Below are 20,654 nucleotides of genomic sequence, written 5' to 3' on the forward strand. Positions count from 1 at the left end.
CTTTCTTTCTTTCCTTTCTTTTCTCTTTCTTTCTTTTCTCTTTCTTTCTTTCTTTCTTTCCTTTTTCTTTCTTTCTTTCCTTCCTTTCTTTCTTTCTTTCTTTCTTTCTTTCTTTCTCTTTCTTTCTTTTCTGTTTTTCCTTCTTTCTCTTTCTTTCCTTTCTTTCCTTTCTTTCCTTTCTTTCTTTCCTTCCTTTCTTTTCTTTCTTTCTTTCCTTTCTTTCCTTTCTTTCTTTCTTTCTATCTATCTAGTCTTGCGTCTATACAATTCAGCAACAATGATAGAATACACCTTTGTAGACGGTCTGCTCCACTATGCAGCTCATTCCGTGTATTTGTACAATGAATAAATCAGGAGGAGTAGGGCAGGTACAGGGGTGTGTGCTAAGCAAAGTTATTGCAGAGGAAGATTCCAGTTGAGAAAAGAGGATGAGGAATAAAGTGCTGCCCAGAATTGTACTACAGCAATAAGGAGTTGCAGTGATCCCCGCTGTACACACAGGACAAGACATCCTTGTTGATCACTTCTGGGAAAATCTTGTTTTTCTTCAAGCATGACATTGATGCTGAGATGCTTCTGCAGGTAAGTACAGAAACAGGATACGTTACATCTTGTAATCCAGTCTGTAGAATATATATATTTTATGAGAACAGACAAAGACCTACTTGTTTATGTTTTAGTTTTTTGTTTAGTATTTTCTGTTGTTGAACCTTATACTATATTACCTGTAATCCTGAGAGATCCAGCTTGAGCTTAAAAACAGCAACCGCAGTGTGTGTACCTGGCCTTAGACCGTGTCAGTATAGTGGTTAGCATACAGCACACAGTTCACGGCGAGGGTATACCCCACTGCATTTCAGTTCTAGATTTTATTATTAGTAATAATGTTTTTTTTTTTTGGGGGGGGGGGGGGGGGGGGGGGGGGGTAGGTCTTTTTGCATAAGGCTATGTTCCCACATAGTATTTTGGTCAGTATTTTGCAACCAAAACCAGGAGTGGATTGAAAACACAGAAAGGCTATGTTCACACACTGTTGAAATTGAATGGATGGCCGCCATTTAATGGCAAACAACGGTTGTTGTTTTAAATTAACTGTAATTATTTGCCATTAAATGGCAGCCATCTACTAAATTTCAGAAAAATTGGCCGCACATCTATGACTCTATTCATACTGCAGGTTGCACGCTGCTTGTGGCTTAAGTACAGACAAAAAAACTTAACGTTGGCGACATGGTACACTCTGTTTGATCAAAAGGTTTGCTAAGATCCTCATTTTTTAATATCTACAGAGTAGGTGTTTGCCGTGTGTACGCTGGGAGGAATATATACGGTAAGCCCTTACACCTGTGGGTTGCTGCTGCATCTACTAAATTTCAACATTGTGTGAACATAGCCTTTCTGTGTTTTTAATCCACTCCTGGTTTTGGTCACAAAATACTGTGTGGGAACATAGCCTCAGGGTACCAAGTTTGCAGTGGATTTAACGCTATGGACCATTATAGCCTGTAACCCTGCATTCTCAATGCAGATTTTAATTCTGCTGTGAGAATTTAGTGACTGCCTTATTTAAAGGGGTTATCCAGTGCTACAAAAACATGGCCACTTTCCCCCCTCTCTTGTCTCCAGTTCAGGTGTGGTTTGCAATTAAGCTCCATTTACTTCAATGGAACTGAGTTTGAAACCCCACCCAATAGGAGACAAGAGAGGGGGGAAAGTGGCCATGTTTTTGTAGCACTGGATAACCCCTTTAACTAATGCCATGTCAGTAAAAATAATAGACAGCCCATGCTTACCGGCCTCTGCTCCTGCATGAGTCTCTGGGTCCCTGCTCAGTGACAGCCTGCTCAGCCTGCTCTCCCGCTGCAGCCAGTGATTGGCTGAGTGGGCCATCAGTGAGCATGGACCTGGAGACTCAGGCAGGAGAACAACGAGGGAGCGCACAAAGGTAAACATGGGCTGTTTATTACTTTTATCCGGATGGCAACTAATTATTTAAATAAGGAGGACAAGGAATGAAAATCTGCTGCAAGAATGGAGGGTCATAGACTATAATAGTACCGAGTATGTCAGCAGATTTCACAGCGAGTGTATAAAGGTATCCTAAAACCTTATGGTGAATCCACATTAGAATCAGCATTGAAATCTGAATGTAACATATGAGGACTTTGCTGCATCATAGATCTGTGGAGTTTTCTTACTTCTTCCTTGGAGCCTTGGAATTGTCCTTCTTTATGCAGAACAAGGATGATGACTTTGAAAAGCACAAGATAACTATCTAGTATCTGTTCTAGCTGGCCATGTAATAAAAACAATATCTACTTTTTTATCTAAAATTAATATTTAAGAGGGGAGCAAATAGTAGATAACACTTGGCATTCTAAGGAGTTTTCTTTTTTTAATATAGTAGAACAAGCTTTTAAAACTTTCCATTACATGTATTGTCTCAGCAGCATATTATTGGACTTTCACAACCTTCATTCAGCTGTATGAAACAGAAGCAGAAATTTCCATTAAAACCAATGGGTGATGTGTGCCTGTATGTGTATACAGAAGCAGAAGTCATAGCCTGTATGTGTATACAGAAGCAGAAGTCATAGCCTCCAGACATATGCCACAGATGGAAGGAAAAAAAACAACAGGTCTAAGTGATGGAGCCAGGAGAAGTGTGGGCCATGCACGTTTTCTCCTGGCTCTTTGCCGCATGAATGCGATGGTCACATAGTGCAGATCTATGGGACCTTTTTAGTGCCATAGGCAGAGAGGAAAGAGATAAGACTTCTCTTGCCAGTCATTTTAGCGATCTACACTCAGACTACGACCCATTAAAACATTTGACAGGTCTCTAGGACAATACCCGAACAGGGCAAATGCCATAATACAGCTGTGTCTTAGTACTTTTCAACTACCAAAACTACAAAGCCAAACGCTTATATAAGTATAAAGTACAATTTTTTTTACATATTTTAGGGGACAAGTAAGAGATCGCAGGGGGTCCGACCTCCGTACCCCCGCCAATCTCCCTATTGGCCCCAGGCTCTCTTGTTATGAATACAGATGCGTGTACAGCACATGACCCCTGGCTCTATTCATTCCTATGGAGCCGATGGAAAGAGCAGAGTGAAGTACTCGCCTCTCTCTGGCGGCCTAATAGAGAATGAATAGAGCCACCGGAGAGAGCTGAGTACAGAGCTCGTTTTTTTCCAGCAGCTCTACAGGAATTATTAGAGCCGTGGATCACATGCCGTACCCACATCTGTATTCATAACAAAGAAGTCGGGGGCTGATCTGGAGATTGGCGGACCCCCAGAATCTCCTTCTTGTCCCCTATCCTGTAGACGTAAGAGTCATTCTCCCCTAGTGTCCATCAGGTGTATGTGGACCATTGGACAACAAAGACATGAACACTTTTAAGCTTCTCCAGAGGCTTTGCTACTATAAATAGAACATATGTACCAATGGTTTGAATACTGATGTACCCTTAAAGATTGCCCCTAACCCCAAATAACTATCAGGTAGTTAATCAGGCACCAGGTGTTCTATGTCCCAATAGTCATCATGCAACCCACCATCCCCACCTACCACCCATAAGGCATAACATTATTTTTCATCTTATCTACAGGAAAATCAGATTGGTGAAGCAATTCTATATGGTGTTTATGGTCGCTGGAATAATGTCCATCATGATATTGATTCAGAGCTTCTGCAAACCCATAAGGTGAGAGTCACATTCTGTATACTGCTTCCTTGGTTGTCCTAATTGGCTAGGGTTACATGGCTACACAACATGGTCAACAATTGCTGTGATACATAACAACAACATATAAGTTGATTTAATTTTTTTTATTATTATTATGGTATGATATAGAATCTGTTGAATCACATGATATATAGAATCTATAAGAATCATGCATGCTGACATGCAACACCCACCGATGTAAGTCTGGATACTGTTACTAAAGTGACAGAATACAAAAGTACAAAAAAATTCCTGACATCCGCTGGAGAAATAATATTCATGCAGGCTGCCCTGCTCTCAGGAGCTATTCTATTATAAGCAGCATTCTACAGAATAGAACAGAATAAAGGCCTCTTCCCACCTGGCTAGATTCAGAGATCTCACCCTATACCCAAACAGAAAGAGATCTATCAAGTCTGGTAGATCTAGGGAGGGGGCGCTAGGGACTGCCCCAGAGTCTCTTGGCTCAAGCTGCCAGGTGAAGGGGATGACTAGTGATGAGTAGGGATGATCGAACATCGGAAATTTTCAGGTTCGTCTGAACTCGAACCATCGGCTTTCCATTTAATTTGAATGGAAAACCGATGGTTCGAGTTCAAACGGACCTGAAAATTCCCGATGTTCGATCATCTCTAGTGATGAGCGAACCTGTTCGTGAACGTTCGTATGAACATGACGCTAATTCTTCATGTTTGCCGATCACGAATAATTTGTTCAATGATCGGAATGGTTATAACAATCATTTTTCATACATATTCGAACTTGCGAATGCACGCCACTGCGTAATTTATGCTTTGCACCTGATAATTTGTACGCATGTGTGTAGACCGAAACGTATGCTTCTGCTGTATGTTTGTTATTTGTTCATGAATGTTCGGCGAACAATTATATTTTTTTTATATTCGTGTTTGGGATCCGAACCGAACATCGGGATGTTTGCTCATCCCTAGTGATGACATGGGTTCCTTTAAAAATCTCTAAGTGGTTGAATATTGACTTAAAGGGGTTATCCAGCGCTACAAAAACATGGCCACAATTTCCCCTACTGTTGTCTCCAGGTCAGGTGTGGTTTGTAATTAAGCTCCATTTACTTCAATGGAACTGAGTTTCAAAACCCCACCCAAACTGGAGACAACAGTAGGGGGAAAGTGGCCATTTTTTTGTAGCGCTGGATAACCCCTTTAAGTGGAAGCTACCTCCAGTAGGTGACACTAGAGATCCAGTTTGCTCCTTCTGAGGAAGACCTTGACAACAGCTTTAATGTTGAGTCTCCTGTCCACCAATACTCCTAAATCCTTATCATTTGGAGTCGTACACAGTGATTTACTATTTAGTTCATAATTGTACGTTTCCTCGGCCCAAGTATACAACATATACAGATGGTTAGGATACCTAACCCTAGATTTGTTATTAAAATATTTTTGTACAGAATAGTTCTGGTAGTTCTATTCTTATAGCATTTTATCAGTACGACTTTCTAGCAAGGTCTAGGTATTCCCTGTATCTAATTTGTTTTGGAAGCAGATTCCAAGAATAAACAGCTCCAAGTAGGCGTCCTGTATGGGAGTTATTAAGGCACTGACCTTAGCTTATCTTCATCTGTTCTCACCTCTAAGGAGAGTAAAGTTTGGATACATTTAGACTGCTACTTAGCTGATAGATATGTGGAAATTAAAAAAAAAATAATTCAATGTTTAACAAAAATAACTTGATATAAACAGTAAACATTTTCTGATAACATATCTCTTTAAGAGTGACACTATGCCTTCTTTCATTGGCCTACCCTAAACTATTATCACTGCTATAAATCCAGTTCATCCAGAACTACAAGAAACATTCTAGTCTAATCTGACAAGTATAAGAAATATTCTTCAAGACAGTAACCATATTGTTACCTTCTTGCAGTATCGCCATTTGCATTATTATTTTCTTCCCGGCTTTGTCTGATTTTGGCTTCCCAACCACCTCTGTTTTTCCTGGCACATGAACTTCCTGCTATGTACCTTTAAGTGAAGGGATGACAATTCCTGTGATGTTTGTTTTATGTGGGTCCATTGTGCCATTGCACCACCTTGCAGGCTTGTTCACCGCAAGTAAACATAGAGTCACATATTTGGTTTTTAAACTAATGAACATTGCTGGAATCATTGTCATTTCCCCTACATAGAGGTACCGGTACATAACAGCAGGTTCATAAGTACAAACTGCTGTTTGTTTTCCTTTAAGCTTAGCTTCACATGTACCAGATTCACAGCAAATTTCCATTCCGCTGCAAGTATGTAACCCGGCCCTTTTACCCCCCGCCGCCCGCAGCATACATTACCTAGGCGCTGCGGCTGCATGTGAGGCAAACTCGCAACATGAAATGCGCTGCGAATCCGCTACGTGTGAAGCTACCCTAAAGGGGAGCCATGCAGTCTTGCATTTCTTATGCAGTATCACCAGACATTTTAAACGGGACCTATCATCACTTGAAGCTTCTCTCTGCCATGCCAGCCTGTGTAATTTGCCCACAACAACCAATCACATCTCAGTTTTAATTTTATAAAGCCCATAAAGATATGAGATCTGAGCTGTGATTGGTTGTGGACAGATGACACCAGGGCCTTTGTATGTCTCTGACCCAATATAAAAGTAGTTGTTACTCTATGTCTCTTATTTACAGGTGCCCTGAGACTCTGTCATTCATCTCTGGTAATGGCAGGAACGTCAGTATTATACAGAAGCTTGTGGAAAGATCACCTGAACAAGTGGAAGTGTTTCAAGCAAGCCCCTTCAAAGTGATAAAACCGAGATCTTGCTGGCCTCACAGACATATATTTTTCCTAAAAACCCATAAAACAGGCAGCAGCACCATCATGAATATGCTCTTCCGGTTTGGAGAATCACGTAACTTAATGTTTGCTCTACCGACTAATAACTTCTCGCAGTTCTTTTATCCATACCATTTCAGGGCTTACTTCGTGGAAGGCTTTGTGACAAGAATCAGGCCTAGCTATGATATAATGTGCCATCACATGCGCTTCCACCTCACAGAGGTACGCTCTTTCCAAATCTATGCCAATGCGGAGACATGAACTACTAAGCTACAGATACTTAGATACGCTATGATATACATAACAAATCCCAGAAAAGGCCGCACTCTGATATTCAGTGAAGAAAAGATGATTTTTATTCACTCATCAATGTGCAACATTTCGATCTCCCAATTAGATCTTTTTCAAGCAAAGTTGCTTCCAGTCTGGAGAGCAGGAGAGGTTTTTTATGGGTATTTGCTACTGCTCTGAACAGTTCCTACCGCTCAAGAAGAACAGTGAAAAAATTCCAATGAAGTACTTAATCAAGAATCTCCACTGATGCCCCCAAAAATTTAAATATGCAAAACAAGAATCCGTGGAGCCTCGGTTGCGAGTCTCAAAACACGGGATAGCCAGATATCTCTAGCCTGTTGCCACGGGGTGCCTCCATGATGGGGAGAGCACCACACCACCCTGATAAATAGCCCCTTAAGTCCCACTCGGTTGTGAGTATTGGAAAATAAATAGGGAAACAACAGGGTGGCCCCTTTTTGTCAATGTCTAACTCATGGTGCGAGTATTGCAATCACGATGAGGGCTTGCCAAGGCAGGCATCCATCCATCCATTTCAGGGTATTTACCCCTGGTCAGTGTGGAGTAGGATTCTGACTACTTGGGGCAATGACAAATCAACCAACAAAAAAATTCCAATGAAGTACTCAATCAAGAGTCTCCACTGATGTCTCCAAAAATTTAAATATGCAGGAGTCTGTGGAGCCTCGGTTGCAAGTCTCAAAACACAGGATAGCCAGATATCTCTAGCCTGTTGCCACGGGGTGCCTCCATATTTAAATTTTTTGGGGCATCACTGGAGACTCTTAAATGAGTACTTTATTGGAATTGTTTCACTGATCTCCTTGAGTTCAGTGATTACTGTGTTTTGTTGGTTGATTTGTCATTGCTCCAACTAGCCAGAATCCTGCTCCACACTGACGAGGGGCAAATACCCCAAAATGGCTGTCTGTGGATGGATGCCTACCTTGGCCAGCCCTTGTCATGACCGCAATACTCACACCTTGAGTTAGACATTGACAAAAGTGGTGATATTAGAAAGGCAGTGGCTTTATTACTATAGTTCCAGTCTGTTCCATTTTTTTTAATACTCCCTTATACCCCTTTAAGTAAACCTGTACAGAAACCTGTTTGTTAATATGCAAATGAGGCCAAGTGGGCGTTTCCCAACAACACCAGGGTTAAGCTTACTCTCCCTGGTAAATAGGAGAAGATGGACTGGCTATAAATGGGCTCCTGCCACACTGGAGAACACTCCTTGGGAACCTGAGCCTCATTTACATATAACAGGCTTCCCAACAGGTCCGCTTTAAGAAACATGAAACAATCATGTCTCCATCCACGTGAGTACAGTATATAATGTGAATCAATATGAAGATCTGATCTCTACTGACACAATTACATGTCTTACAATTCTTTACAGGTGGAAAAGGTGATGCCCGAGGACACTTTTTACTTCACCATAATGCGGAATCCAGTGTCTCACATGGAGTCATCATTTTCCTATTACAAGTCTTTAGACGTCTTTGTTAATGCTTCCAGCTTAGAAGAATATGTGACAAATCCTCACAAATATTACAACCAAACGTCTATAGACAGCTGTTATGGTAAAAACCTTATGGCCTTTGATCTTGGCCTTGACCACAATGATCCTGCAACTCCCAAACACTTTGAGCTCGCCCGGAAAACTATAGAAACCATGTTCAACTTGGTCCTGATCACGGAGTACTTTGATGAGTCCTTAATTCTTTTGAAGGATGCCCTCTGTTGGCGTTTCAATGATATCTTGTCCTTTCCTCTAAATAGCAGGGGTAACGACAGCCGAAATGTCCTCTCTGAGAAGACACAAGAGAAGATCAAAACTTGGAACCAGCTGGATTGGCAGCTATATGGTTACTTCAACAAGACCTTCTGGGAAAAGGTAGACACCTTTGGGCGAGACCGGATGAAGAGCGAGGTGCAGGAACTTCGTAGGAGGAGGGCTGAGCAATCTGAGGTCTGTCTCCAAGGTCACGTAGACCCAAATAAAATAAGAGACAAGTTCCTAAAACCATTTCAGCCTGGAGTTTCTAGAATTCTTGGTTACAACCTGAAGCCAGGACTCCGAAGAGCCCAACAATTGTTATGTCGCCGCATGGTCACCCCAGAACTTCAGTATACTGCAGTACTGTATAACAAGCAATATCAGCAAACTAAAATGAAAGGTTTTAAGAAGACCAGATGGAGAGGTCTTATAAGGAATCAAAAATCAAGACAACGGCAGTGGGCTCCCTGATCCCACCAGGAACCATATGCCACAACCTTGGAGAAACTTGGAACATACAGTTTTAGCTGTGGTTTAATGTATAGGACTACATACTACACAATATGATTCAAAATGTACCTGTACAGTATTGCAGCATTCGCATTTGGAGCTCAGTGTTGTATCCTGCCCCTTTGAAACGAATGTGAGCCGAGCTGTTGTGACCCTGCATGACTACTATACAGTAGGGGTGGGCTTGAAACGCATAGACTGACAACTTACCCAAACTTCTGGACACTCAGCCCTGGATCTCTGGGTTACTGTTACACCTTGGACACAGATACAACGTATGAGAATGGTGAAGCAATTGCTGTCAACTTGCTCTTCCATCTACTCTCATAGGCCACAGGTACTTTAGACCTGCAGCCTTTGAAACACAGGGACGCGATGCCCTGTATGGCTGGTGTGATGATATGACGTTATAGTGCCTGCAATGGGTTGTCCTGTTTTCTGTAAGGTTATGGGGTCTGTGCTTGGAAGAAGGGTTATAGTGTGAAAGGATTACTGTGTTTGCACTAAACTTAAATTTCTTCAAAAATTTACATGACCAAAATTTTTAATGGTTTTAAGAGGCTATCAAAAATGCTAAATCTGCTGCGCTGTACATAGTTATCTGTATTCAGTGTATAAACGCATCATGGCTTTGGCGAAAAGTGAATCAGCAAGGGGCCAATTATCGAACGCTAATGATCAAAGATTGATGGTCGATGAAAAATTTAAAAGTCTCACAAACTTCCTTCAATTCCGTCTTAAGGAAGCCCTGGAAACCATACTGCTACATTTATATATACAAAAATAGTTCCCATACCTTGTGTATATAAAACGTACACTAGCAATATTACAGCCTTCATTCTTCTAAACTATACCCGAAAATGTCAGGGCCCTATAACACGGGACGATTATTTAGCGAAAAATCGTTATATAGTTCGAACGATCGTAAAAAACAACCATCGTTCTGTGTAATATGGTGAACAATTTCAGGTTAACGATAAACAATCTAGTTTGCGATCGTTTATCGTTAGTTGCTAATCGTTAAAAATCGCTCCGCGTAATAGGACCCTAAGGGGTAAACTGAGTGGTGTCTTTGTACAAATATTTTGTTCTCACTTGTAAAGACTAAAGACGATTGATAACTTTGATCAGAGATGAGAATAGGATAGTATAATACCTGCTACATTCAGAGATGATGGACAAACAGTAGAGTGTAGTTTATTGTATTTAATTCTCTTAGTAACAGGTCATATAATGTATACGTTGAGTTAGGTATAAAACATAAGACAACATAGTAAGTTACTAGTATGTTATGTTTATGGAGGTTGGAGCAGCCAGATACTGCTGAATAGGCTATACAACAATTGTTAGCTATTGTTAGCAGGTAACCTCTGTTGAATGCAAGTATATAGACCATGACTTTTTCTGTTTAGAAGAAACACTGAGGATGTGGTAACAATTTTGTGGTTACTCATGGACATTGAAAAATTATAGTGGACCCCTAGCATTAAAGGGTTTTCAGGCAAAATGTATTGATGATCTTTCCTCAGAATAGATCAATATCAAATCAGTGGGGGTCCAACACCTGACCACAGCGATCAGCTGTTTTTCAGAGCCATGGTGCCAGCCTGCATTGTGTAACAGCTCCATACATTGTGTAGTGGCCAAGCTGGGTTACTGCAGCTCAGCTCTCATTGAAAGCTGAGCTGCAGTAACCCAGCTTAGCCACTACACAATGTATGGAGCTGTCTGGTTCCTGCTGTTACACTGTGTATGCCGGCGCCATGACTCTGTCAAAAGGCTGATCAGGCAGGTGCAGGTGTTTGACTTCTCACTGATTTGATATTGATCCATTCTGAGGAAAAGTCATCAATACATTTTGTCATTGTAGCAATAGAGGTGCGGACTTTTAGGGGCTCTCTGTCCCAAAAGCAGACAGCAGTATTATGAATGGGAAGTGCATAGGAGTAATAGCATATTGCAAAATATTGGGGAGACCTTATATCTCTCTAGCTATTGCCCGAATATTACATCAATGCTGCTACATGATTTGTTTTAGTAACTATCCACATATATTACTGACAGGACTGCATGACAGGTAGCTACATGGGATTTGTCTATCTTGGTCTCTGTGTACAATATGGTGCATTCACTTTGCAGGATTAGCTTCTTTTCTCTTTTGTGACCTTCTTCACTTTTGTTTCAGCCTTTCTCTCTGACCCTTTTGGGGAGGACAGGGCTTTCCTAGAATTTGTAGACTGAACACTTTTTGCCTTCGGGGTTCTGAATTTGCTCTTCTGGTTGTAGAGAAGGTTCTTTTGGAAGAGACGTGGGATGTGCCCCTTGTACAGGAAGAGGGCCAAAACCATTCCTAGGAAAGAAACGCATAGGTATAATAAAAAGAATGGTCCATGCCTCCATATCTAACTCATTATAGCAGCAGAAATCTCTATTATTCCAAATTATTTATTTGCAGAAAAAAACTGTTTAATAATTTAACAAAAAATCCACAAATAGTTAATTTAGTAGTTTAAGGATGTTATTTATTTATTTATTTTTTTGTTCAATAAGAGGCAATTCCCCTTCTCAAGGAGATGAAATAGATGTTTAACCAAGGCCTGTAACAGATGCCCAACATATAAAAAGAAAAGGAACACAAATAGCGATGCATGCGCACAACATTAAACCTGTGAGTAGATGTGCATGAAGCATGAAGAATGCACGCTCACCTGGGAGAGTCGTACTCTAGGTACAACTCTATTAAGCACATACATGTAGCTACTGCCTTTCGCCTTCCAACATCCTGCATAGGCACTTCAGCAGAAGGATCAGCTTGAGAAGAGATGGATCTCTATGGCGCGAATCCCTATGGGCCGGACCAGGTGAATAGACCTCAAGCGATGCAGAGGAAGACACTGAGCACAGGACTGTTAATATCCAAGTGTAGTTTTATTTGTAGTGGATGCATTTCAGATTATTGGGAATCTGGGTGCTGTAGCCCTCGAAACGCGTTGTTGCATCCACTACAAATAAAACTACATTTGAATATTAACGTTCCTGTGCCTGGTGTCTTTCTTTGCATATTCTGAGTCCGGCCTGGTCATATTTACCTGGTCCGGCCAAGAGGAATTCACGCCATAAAGATCCAGGGTCACATTGTAAATATAAAGTATACATTTAACTATACTTTTTAAGATGGATACCATTGAGATGATACCATTGTATAGAAAAGTATAGTCTGCTATGCTATTTTATAGCATACGCCATATTTACCCTCCAACTGGCAATGAAAGCCTATACACACATTTAGGCAATGTTCACACTACGTAAGTTCCGTAAAAATCACGGCCGTTGTTTCAACGGCCTTGATTTCCAAGGAACTTACGTAGTGCTGCAGGCTGAAGGGATCCCGGTTGGAGTGTATACACATAGGAGGAGATTTATGAAACATGGTGTAAAGTAAAACTGGCTCAGATTGCACCTTTCATTTTCCAGAGAGTCTGTGAAGAATGAAAGGTGGAATCTGATTGGTTGCTAGGGGCTCCATAGTGTGCACTGACTGGGTTTTCTGCGGCTGCTATTCACTGAATAGCGGACGCAGAAAACTGCCATGTCAGTTTTCTACGGCGCTGCTAGGGATCCCAGCCGGAGTGTATACATGTCTGCAGCAAGAAGCTACAGTCTGATAGGGTAAGTAGAGCACATCTGGTGACACTGAGTTCTGGAAGGGCATCCAAATAGAGAGGAGATGGATCACCTGAGACAGGATGTAAGTGGAAAGATGACTTGCACAGAGATACAGTGTCTCTGTTTAAAGTAGACACAAGAGGGGGTCCACCGGAAGATTCACCTGCTCCCCTGCAGGCTAGTCCAAGCCTGCATACAGTACATAAGACAGCCTCCGCTATAAAAATGTGCTATCTTTTACTCACCAATTAAAGCACCAGCAAAATAAACAATCGAGTATTCCCGCAATGTCTTTCCAGGACAGTTAAATGTCAAACCATAGGCCAGAATTGGGTTGAAGTAAGCTGCAGTATATGGGCCACCTGAGAAAAGGAACAACAAAATGAAAAGTAAATGAATAAAGTTGGAGACAACACATTGGGTAACGTCTTGTTTTTTTGGGGTCTTTCGGACACAAGGTTCTTTTCATCTCTGTGTTGCAAGAGCCATAACTTATATTTTCTCTTCCTCCGGGTGACTTGTACCTGCAATTGTTTGATCACTTAAATAATGCATTACAATACTTCTCTCAGTGTCCTACAGGGCCTGGTAGGTTCCTACACATGCCAATCCCCTCTAGCCACAGGATAACAGATAGCTGGGGATCTAGGACCCCTGCCAATCCTGGAAACAGGGACACAATCATACACGGAATTAATAGTGTGGACTGTACCAACACAGCCCTTGCCTCCATAGATAATAAATGGTGCGGTGGGGGTCTCAGCGGATCTGTATGTGGCTGTGAATATCCCTTTGGAGTCCCAGTTCAAGAGCAGCATGAGCAGAAAGTGTCCTGATACATGACTAGAAAACATTTCTATATTGATCTATGTCAATGAAGGTTTGGAGTATATTTATCTTGTTCTTTGTCATTCTTTAGAACAGAGACCCCAATCTACCTGTATAGTCTTACAAACATGCTGCTGCTCCATTCATTCTCTGTGGTGAGTGATGAGAGTCTGTCATCTCCAGGCTCAGGGGAGCGGGGGAATCCCCCAGTGGGCCCTACCCTTTGGTGGGCCCCTAAACAGGAGGTGGGCCTCCCTTTCTAGCAGCTCCAAGATAACATATAATCCCCAACACTGCTGCACATGCCTTTCATCTGTTGGCACTATACAAATAAATATTAATATTATTACTGCTCTATGTGCTGCTGCTGGCAGTCGGGACACAGAAGGAGAGGAGGGAGAGAGGCTGCAGCCTGCCCAGTGTGGCCCTGGTGCTGCAAATCTGACAGCATGTGACCTTTCCTGTACCAGATATAAATATGTGTGTGGACATAAAGTATGTATATTGTGTGAGACTGTGTGTATGGTGCATATGTGTGGGTATTCTCTATGCGTATATGTAATATGCACTTGTTTAGATGTGTAGTGGCGTGTATTCTGGCATTGGGGTGCGGGAAAATAATAAAGAAATTATACTCACCAGTCCCCAAGCCCCTGCACTGTTCTCTCTCCTGCAGCCGCGAGAAGTCATTTTCACTAATTTTCGACCGGGTTCCATGTATATCGCGGCCCCAGCTCCTTTAGCTGCAATGTCACATACTCAGCTGATGGATTGCCTGCTCAGCCAGTCAATGAATACAGCCGTGTCCATCCCCAGTCAGTGATTGGCTGAGTGGGCGATCCATCAGCCAATATGTGAAGTTACAGCTGGAGGAGCTGCAGGAGGCTGGTGGCTATTGGATATTATTAAAGGGGTAGTGCGGCTCTCAGCAATTATTCACAGAATAACACACATTACAAAGTTATACAACTTTGTAATGTACTGTATGTTATGTCTGTGGATCGCCCCCTTCCCGTGTCCCCCCACCCCCGCACGTGTACCTGGAAGTGTGGTGCGTTATAAATACCTGATCCGTCCGCCATCTTCTTCAAAGACGTCATCTTCGGGAGGCCGGCCGACCCGCTCCTGCCGTCCCTCATGCCGGCCCCCCTCTGCCGCGTCATAACTGTGCTCAGCCGCGATTAGCTGAGCACAGTTATGCTCAGCCAATCGCGGCTAAGCAGCTGGTGACGCGACACGCGTCATCAGCTGCTCAGCCGCGATTGGCTGAGCACAGTTATGCTCAGCCAATTACGGCTGAGCAGCTGATGACGCTGCAGAGGGAGGCCGGCATGCGGGACGGCTGCAACCTGTCGGCCGGCCTCCTGAGGATTCCATCAACAGAAGACGGGGGTCGACACGCGTCAGGTATGTATATCGCACCACACTTCCGGGTACACGTGCGGGGGTGGGGGGACACGGGAAGGGGGCGATCCACAGACATAACATACATTACAAAGTTGTATAACTGTGTAATGTGTGTTATTCTGTGAATAATTGCTGAGCGCCGCACTACCCCTTTAAGGAAGAGCTACCCTATAGACAGGAGTGGAGCTGTTTCTAGGAGAAGGCTGTGTTCACACAATGCGAATATATGTTGCGTTTGTAACATGCATTTTGATTGGTGAACTTGAGAGACTTGGGAGTTCACCAACCAAATCGCATCATAAATATACAGGTAGAGTTCCCCTGCTAGTCTATTAATTTGAACAGCTTTATTAGTAATACTCTTTGGCAGCCCTTTCCACATACAATTACATCAGATTGTCAGATTTCTCCTTCATGTAAACAAATCCGTCGTATATAACCGTATACCAGTGGATCCTAAACTGAGTGACAGGAAATGTTGGGAATTGCAGTGTATAGAAATGTCTGTGAACCAAAAGTGTCCCTCCAAAAAGTTTGGAGGTATAGAGGAAGGGCTGACTGCAAAGCATTATGGGGAAGCTTGATGTCATGTGTTTTCAGTCATCATCATCATCATAAGCTTTACAGCAATGGAGCAGCTTTATCTGAGCTCTGATTGGTTGCTATGGGCAGGTTAGACTGTCTAAGTTGCACATGGCAACCAATTACAGTTCAGGTTTTATTTTACCAGAGTAATTTGAGAAACAAAAGCTGAGCTGTGATTGGTTGCTATGGGCCACATAAAACCATATTATTTAGTCTCCTTAGTGTGGCCTAACCATAGGCTGTTTGATTGGTCACAAGTGTGTTTAGTGACCTTTGCAGTCAAGTGCATCACCAGTCATTAATGGGTTAATGCTTCAGATGTGTTTGCCTGCAGTAACCATGGCAACCATGCACTGCAATGACAAGCGCTTATGTCATGAAGAAGGTTCCATAAAGCAATGCACCGCGCCCTGATCAGTGCCATCTTGGATGCGCCAGAGGACCTTGAGCTTGTATACTTTACTGCCCCCTACCCTTGATGTAATTTGGAGGTTCTAGCAGGAGGAAAGGGGGTGGTCTGCTTTAGACTACCCCTTCATCAAGTCTTCACCTCCTTGAGAAGTGGACCTGGATCTGTGAGGGAGAAGAGATACATCCGTCTAGACATAAGGTGACAGATGTTGATGCCAGATTTCTCTCACATCCAGTTTATTATATTTATAGTATGGTATTGCCCTCTAAGCCCAGCGGAGGGGCAACTCTCCAGCCATGGCTCCCTCAAGGTTTCCCCCCACAGGGGGTTTTTCCTCGCCTGAGTGCTGGAGAGTGACTCTTTCCTCGCCTGAGTGCTGGAGAGAGTCGGGGGTCTGCCATTTTCAGTGTCATGTAATTTTAAATAAAATTGGGACCCTTTGACACCTGATTACAATGTGTTGTGTCTTTATTTTGCATTCTTTGGTTTAACTTATTATGCTTGGGAGTTGGGAATCCATTACATATTGCAGAGTCATAAAGCTGGACATCTGCCTGCTACACAGATCTATCACCTGCACAATGAGCGGAAGTAGGATGGAGCAGTGGATAATAGAACTCCTGCATGTATGTGCATATCCCTGGATTAAAGGGGCACTGAAATCTTGATGAAAAACATGCATCGCAAGGCTTATACCTACATCTGCGAGGTTTGTCAAAAAGTTTTTTTCAAGTGACAGGGTCTCACCGATGATAGCATAGCAACACAGACACCCCCATAATACACATCATATATATGTTGCAGGGCTTTGATAAAATCATAGATTTCATTAAACCCCTAAGGATTTGATGTACGTATTGTGCATGTGTGTGTACTATGTATGCAGAAAGATAATGTGCATTTCTTTATATCTGTGTATGATGTGTGTATATATTGTGCATATTTGTATGTGATATGCATGTACACGTTATGTTAACTTATTAGTAACTCCCCCTCCAAAACGTAAACCTGCTGGGGACTCAGCATCCAGGTGTCATTTCAGCAGGGAGAAGCCTCTTTGACTCTTTGTACCAGAGAATAAAAGCATTTTCTATGCTATGGAAGCACAGACAAATACACTCACCGGCCACTTTATTAGGTACACCATGCTAGTAACGGGTTGGGCCCCCTTTTGCCTTCAGAACTGCCTCAATTCTTCGTGGCATAGATTCAACAAGGTGCTGGAAGCATTTTGGTCCATATTGACATGATGGCATCACACAGTTGCCGCAGATTTGTCGGCTGCACATCCATTATGCGAATCTCCCGTTCCACCACATCCCAAAGATGCTCTATTGGATTGAAATCTGGTGACTGTGGAGGCCATTTGAGTACAGTGAACTCATTGTCATGTTCAAGAAACCAGTCTGAGATGATTCTAGCTTTATGACATGGCGCATTATCCTGCTGAAAGTAGCCATCAGATGTTGGGTACATTGTGGTCATAAAGGGATGGACATGGTCAGCAACAATACTCAGGTAGGCTGTGGTGTTGCAACGATGCTCAATGGGTACCAAGGGGCCCAAAGAGTGCCAAGAAAATATTCCCCACACCATGACACCACCACCACCAGCCTGAACCGTTGATACAAGGCAGGATGGATCCATGCTTTCATGTTGTTGACGCCAAATTCTGACCCTACCATCCGAATGTCACAGCAGAAATCGAGACTCATCAGACCAGGCAACGTTTTTCCAATCTTCTACTGTCCAATTTCGATGAGCTTGTGCAAATTGTAGCCTCAGTTTCCTGTTCTTAGCTGAAAGGAGTGGCACCCGGTGTGGTCTTCTGCTGCTGTAGCCCATCTGCCTCAAAGTTGGACGTACTGTGCGTTCAGAGATGCTCTTCTGCCTACCTTGGTTGTAACGGTTGGCTATTTGAGTCACTGTTGCCTTTCTATCAGCTCGAACCAGTCTGCCCATTCTCCTCTGACCTCTGGCATCAACAAGGCATTTCCGCCAACAGAACTGCCGCTCACTGGATGTTTTTTTCTTTTTCGGACCGTTCTCTGTAAACCCTAGAGATGGTTGTGCGTGAAAATCCCAGTAGATCAGCAGTTTCTGAAATACTCAGACCAGCCCTTCTGGCACCAACAACCATGCCACGTTCAAAGGCACTCAGATCACCTTTCTTCCCCATACTGATGCTCGGTTTGAACTGCAGGAGATTGTCTTGACCATGTCTACATGCCTAAATGCACTGAGTTCCCGCCATGTGATTGGCTGATTAGAAATTAAGTGGTAACGTGCAGTTGGACAGGTGTACCTAATAAAGTGGCCGGTGAGTGTATATTTAAGGTACCATGTGTCTTCTTGACTTAACAGCATCTGTCAGATATTGTTAAGGAAGCGCTACGAGGGCATGGGGACAGGTAAGTATACTTTCATTATTATGTTCCCGCACCCCCCCCTGCCTGTCTGAGATTTGTTAGTTTCATGACATTTCTACTTTCAAGAAAATTAAGTGGCACACTATGCTGTTTGCATAGAGTGACTGACAAGTTACTAGCAGTGAGCTAGCATCGCTGGTCACATACACAGCAGAGTCACTATAGTAATGTGAAAGGTTTGCCGCTGGTTATATCTGATATATGTAAGGCGGGTTCCTAGAATTAAATGCCCTGGTGGGCCCAAGGTACCCCAGTCAGACACTGGTCATCTCTGTCTCTGCAAGCCAGAGGCATCATCAGAAATGTAGGCTACATTAGAAAACCATATCAGAGGGGAGAGAGGCGTCAAGCGTAACTGAGCAGTGATGATCAGAAACCACCAGGCACAGCTCTCAGCCAAATACTGCCTCCCATTCATTTTAGGAAGCTCATCACCTGGACCCCCACTGCTCAAAACTTTTTTTTTTTTTAAAGATACATGTATCCAACCCCATTAAAGATGACTTATGATCAGCCTATCTTCAGTAGACTTTGGAAATTTGATGAATTTTGGGCAGATATGTGCTACAATCTAACATTTCTGGCTTTATAATGTCTAAATATGTTGAGATGTTAAGAGACTTCCCCAACAGTGTGATGTTATAGAATACAGTGATTACAGGTACATAAGTAAAGGAGAGTTTAGCTGCTTACCTGCATATGTGAGTAAGGTGACGGTCAGGGCGGTCGTCGGCGCCCGGTAGAGCAATCTTGTGCTTTGGAAGCGAAGTAGCACTATATGATAGCAGAAGGCGCTCAATGCTTCCACAAAGATCCCCTGAGCCACAGTGGTTTGTAAGGAGGAACTACAATCATCTACCATTAGCATCTGGATTGTGTGGAATTCTGTCAGCTCCAGCCTCCAGTACTGTCTGCTCAAGAACCTGGCGGCTTCCATGCCCCCAAACTGGGCTACTAACTTAAGTATTGTGTCTACCAACGTGCCATCCCTCAGCAAGAACTCCTGAAGGGAGACCGAGAAGTTGGCAGATGCTCCATCAAAAGTGAATCCATGAGCTAAAAACAGCAAAAAGAGCAGAGTAGACACCACATCTGGGCCAAATCCACCACCCCACATGCCAATCTCACCCAGCATGCGGATTTCCATATAGCAGGCACATAGCTGCAGAGAACTGGCAAACTCACTGACAGTAGACCGGTAAATCCTGGCAGGCAGCCATTTCTTACTAATCCAACGAATAAGTTGGGACAAGGCTATGACCGAGATAAAGAAGCCTACTACTATGTTCAGTCCAGCCATGGTGGTAGGAAGGGGGTGACTGATAGAGGAAACTTAGGAAAAGTAGCTGTGCACTTATACAGTGATTAGAATTGGCATACGTGGCCCAATCTGCTACTGGCTGTGTCAAGGATGCAGGTGGGAATCAGGACAGGTGTGCTGCCCACATTATAATGTAAGTAAAGGGGAAGCTACAGCTTAAACAGCATTATAGTAACAACGGCTCTCAGAGCTACTGTATAACGCTGTGATCATTGCACAAGTTACGAGTTTTAAGAAGAATTTTCACCCAAAACTTGAAACTGTCCGTATAATATTCTATTTGGTTAGAGAAGGGGTAAGATCTGTAAGCAGGTATTTCCTCAGAGATGATTACATATCTATTTCACGGCAGTGATCATGATTGCAAAAGTGAAAAAAAAACAAAAACGAATATTTCCTCTCTGGACCCCTTTAATTCGGGCACCGGTTGGCCTTGGAGTTTGCTCTCTAGATGCTCCTGGCGACCAGATGTTTTGGCTGGTAGAAGCTAAGGAGATCCAGGAAATGTAGTATAAACTGGCAACAACTGAGATTAATGACCATCCATGTCATACAAGGATAGATCGAGTCCCACCGACTAGCTCTGCGCTCCGTCTCTTAGAGGAAGCGAGATTTTCATATATGTAAGAGATGAACATGCTCGAGTCCAATTGCTCAGCATTAGAATACAAGTGGCTGAAGAAGGTGGATGCAGCCCTAGGGAAATCATGGATACCCTATGGAATATGACTGTATCAATGTTTTTCCAGACTCCCTAGGGCAGCATCCAACTTCTTCATCCACCGGTATTCGAATGCTGTATGATCACTCGATCAAGTTCAAGGTGAGCTCATATCTACTATATATGATGTCCATTTGCTAATGGCC

General features: G+C 42.9%; 2 protein-coding genes across 2 annotated transcripts; one reads left to right on the forward strand and one right to left on the reverse strand.

Annotated features, from left to right (window-relative positions):
- The first annotated feature begins 433 nt into the window (after positions 1 to 433).
- On the forward strand, positions 434 to 9,667 carry LOC138795000 (galactose-3-O-sulfotransferase 2-like). The gene is made up of 4 exons (XM_069973941.1): positions 434 to 582; positions 3,620 to 3,715; positions 6,402 to 6,774; positions 8,249 to 9,667. Exons 1-4 carry the CDS (start codon positions 554 to 556, stop codon positions 9,098 to 9,100), a joined length of 1,350 nt encoding a protein of 449 aa, XP_069830042.1. The 5' UTR covers positions 434 to 553; the 3' UTR covers positions 9,101 to 9,667.
- Positions 9,668 to 10,854: 1,187 nt separating this feature from the next.
- On the reverse strand, positions 10,855 to 19,772 carry AQP12B (aquaporin 12B). Its single transcript, XM_069975621.1, has 3 exons — positions 19,160 to 19,772; positions 13,051 to 13,167; positions 10,855 to 11,489 (listed from the first exon to the last, which is right to left on the reverse strand). Exons 1-3 carry the CDS (start codon positions 19,764 to 19,766, stop codon positions 11,281 to 11,283), a joined length of 933 nt encoding a protein of 310 aa, XP_069831722.1. The 5' UTR covers positions 19,767 to 19,772; the 3' UTR covers positions 10,855 to 11,280.
- Positions 19,773 to 20,654: the final 882 nt, after the last annotated feature.

Source organism: Dendropsophus ebraccatus, chromosome 6, assembly GCF_027789765.1.
Source record: "Dendropsophus ebraccatus isolate aDenEbr1 chromosome 6, aDenEbr1.pat, whole genome shotgun sequence".
In the NCBI taxonomy this organism is placed as follows: Eukaryota; Metazoa; Chordata; class Amphibia; order Anura; family Hylidae; genus Dendropsophus; species Dendropsophus ebraccatus.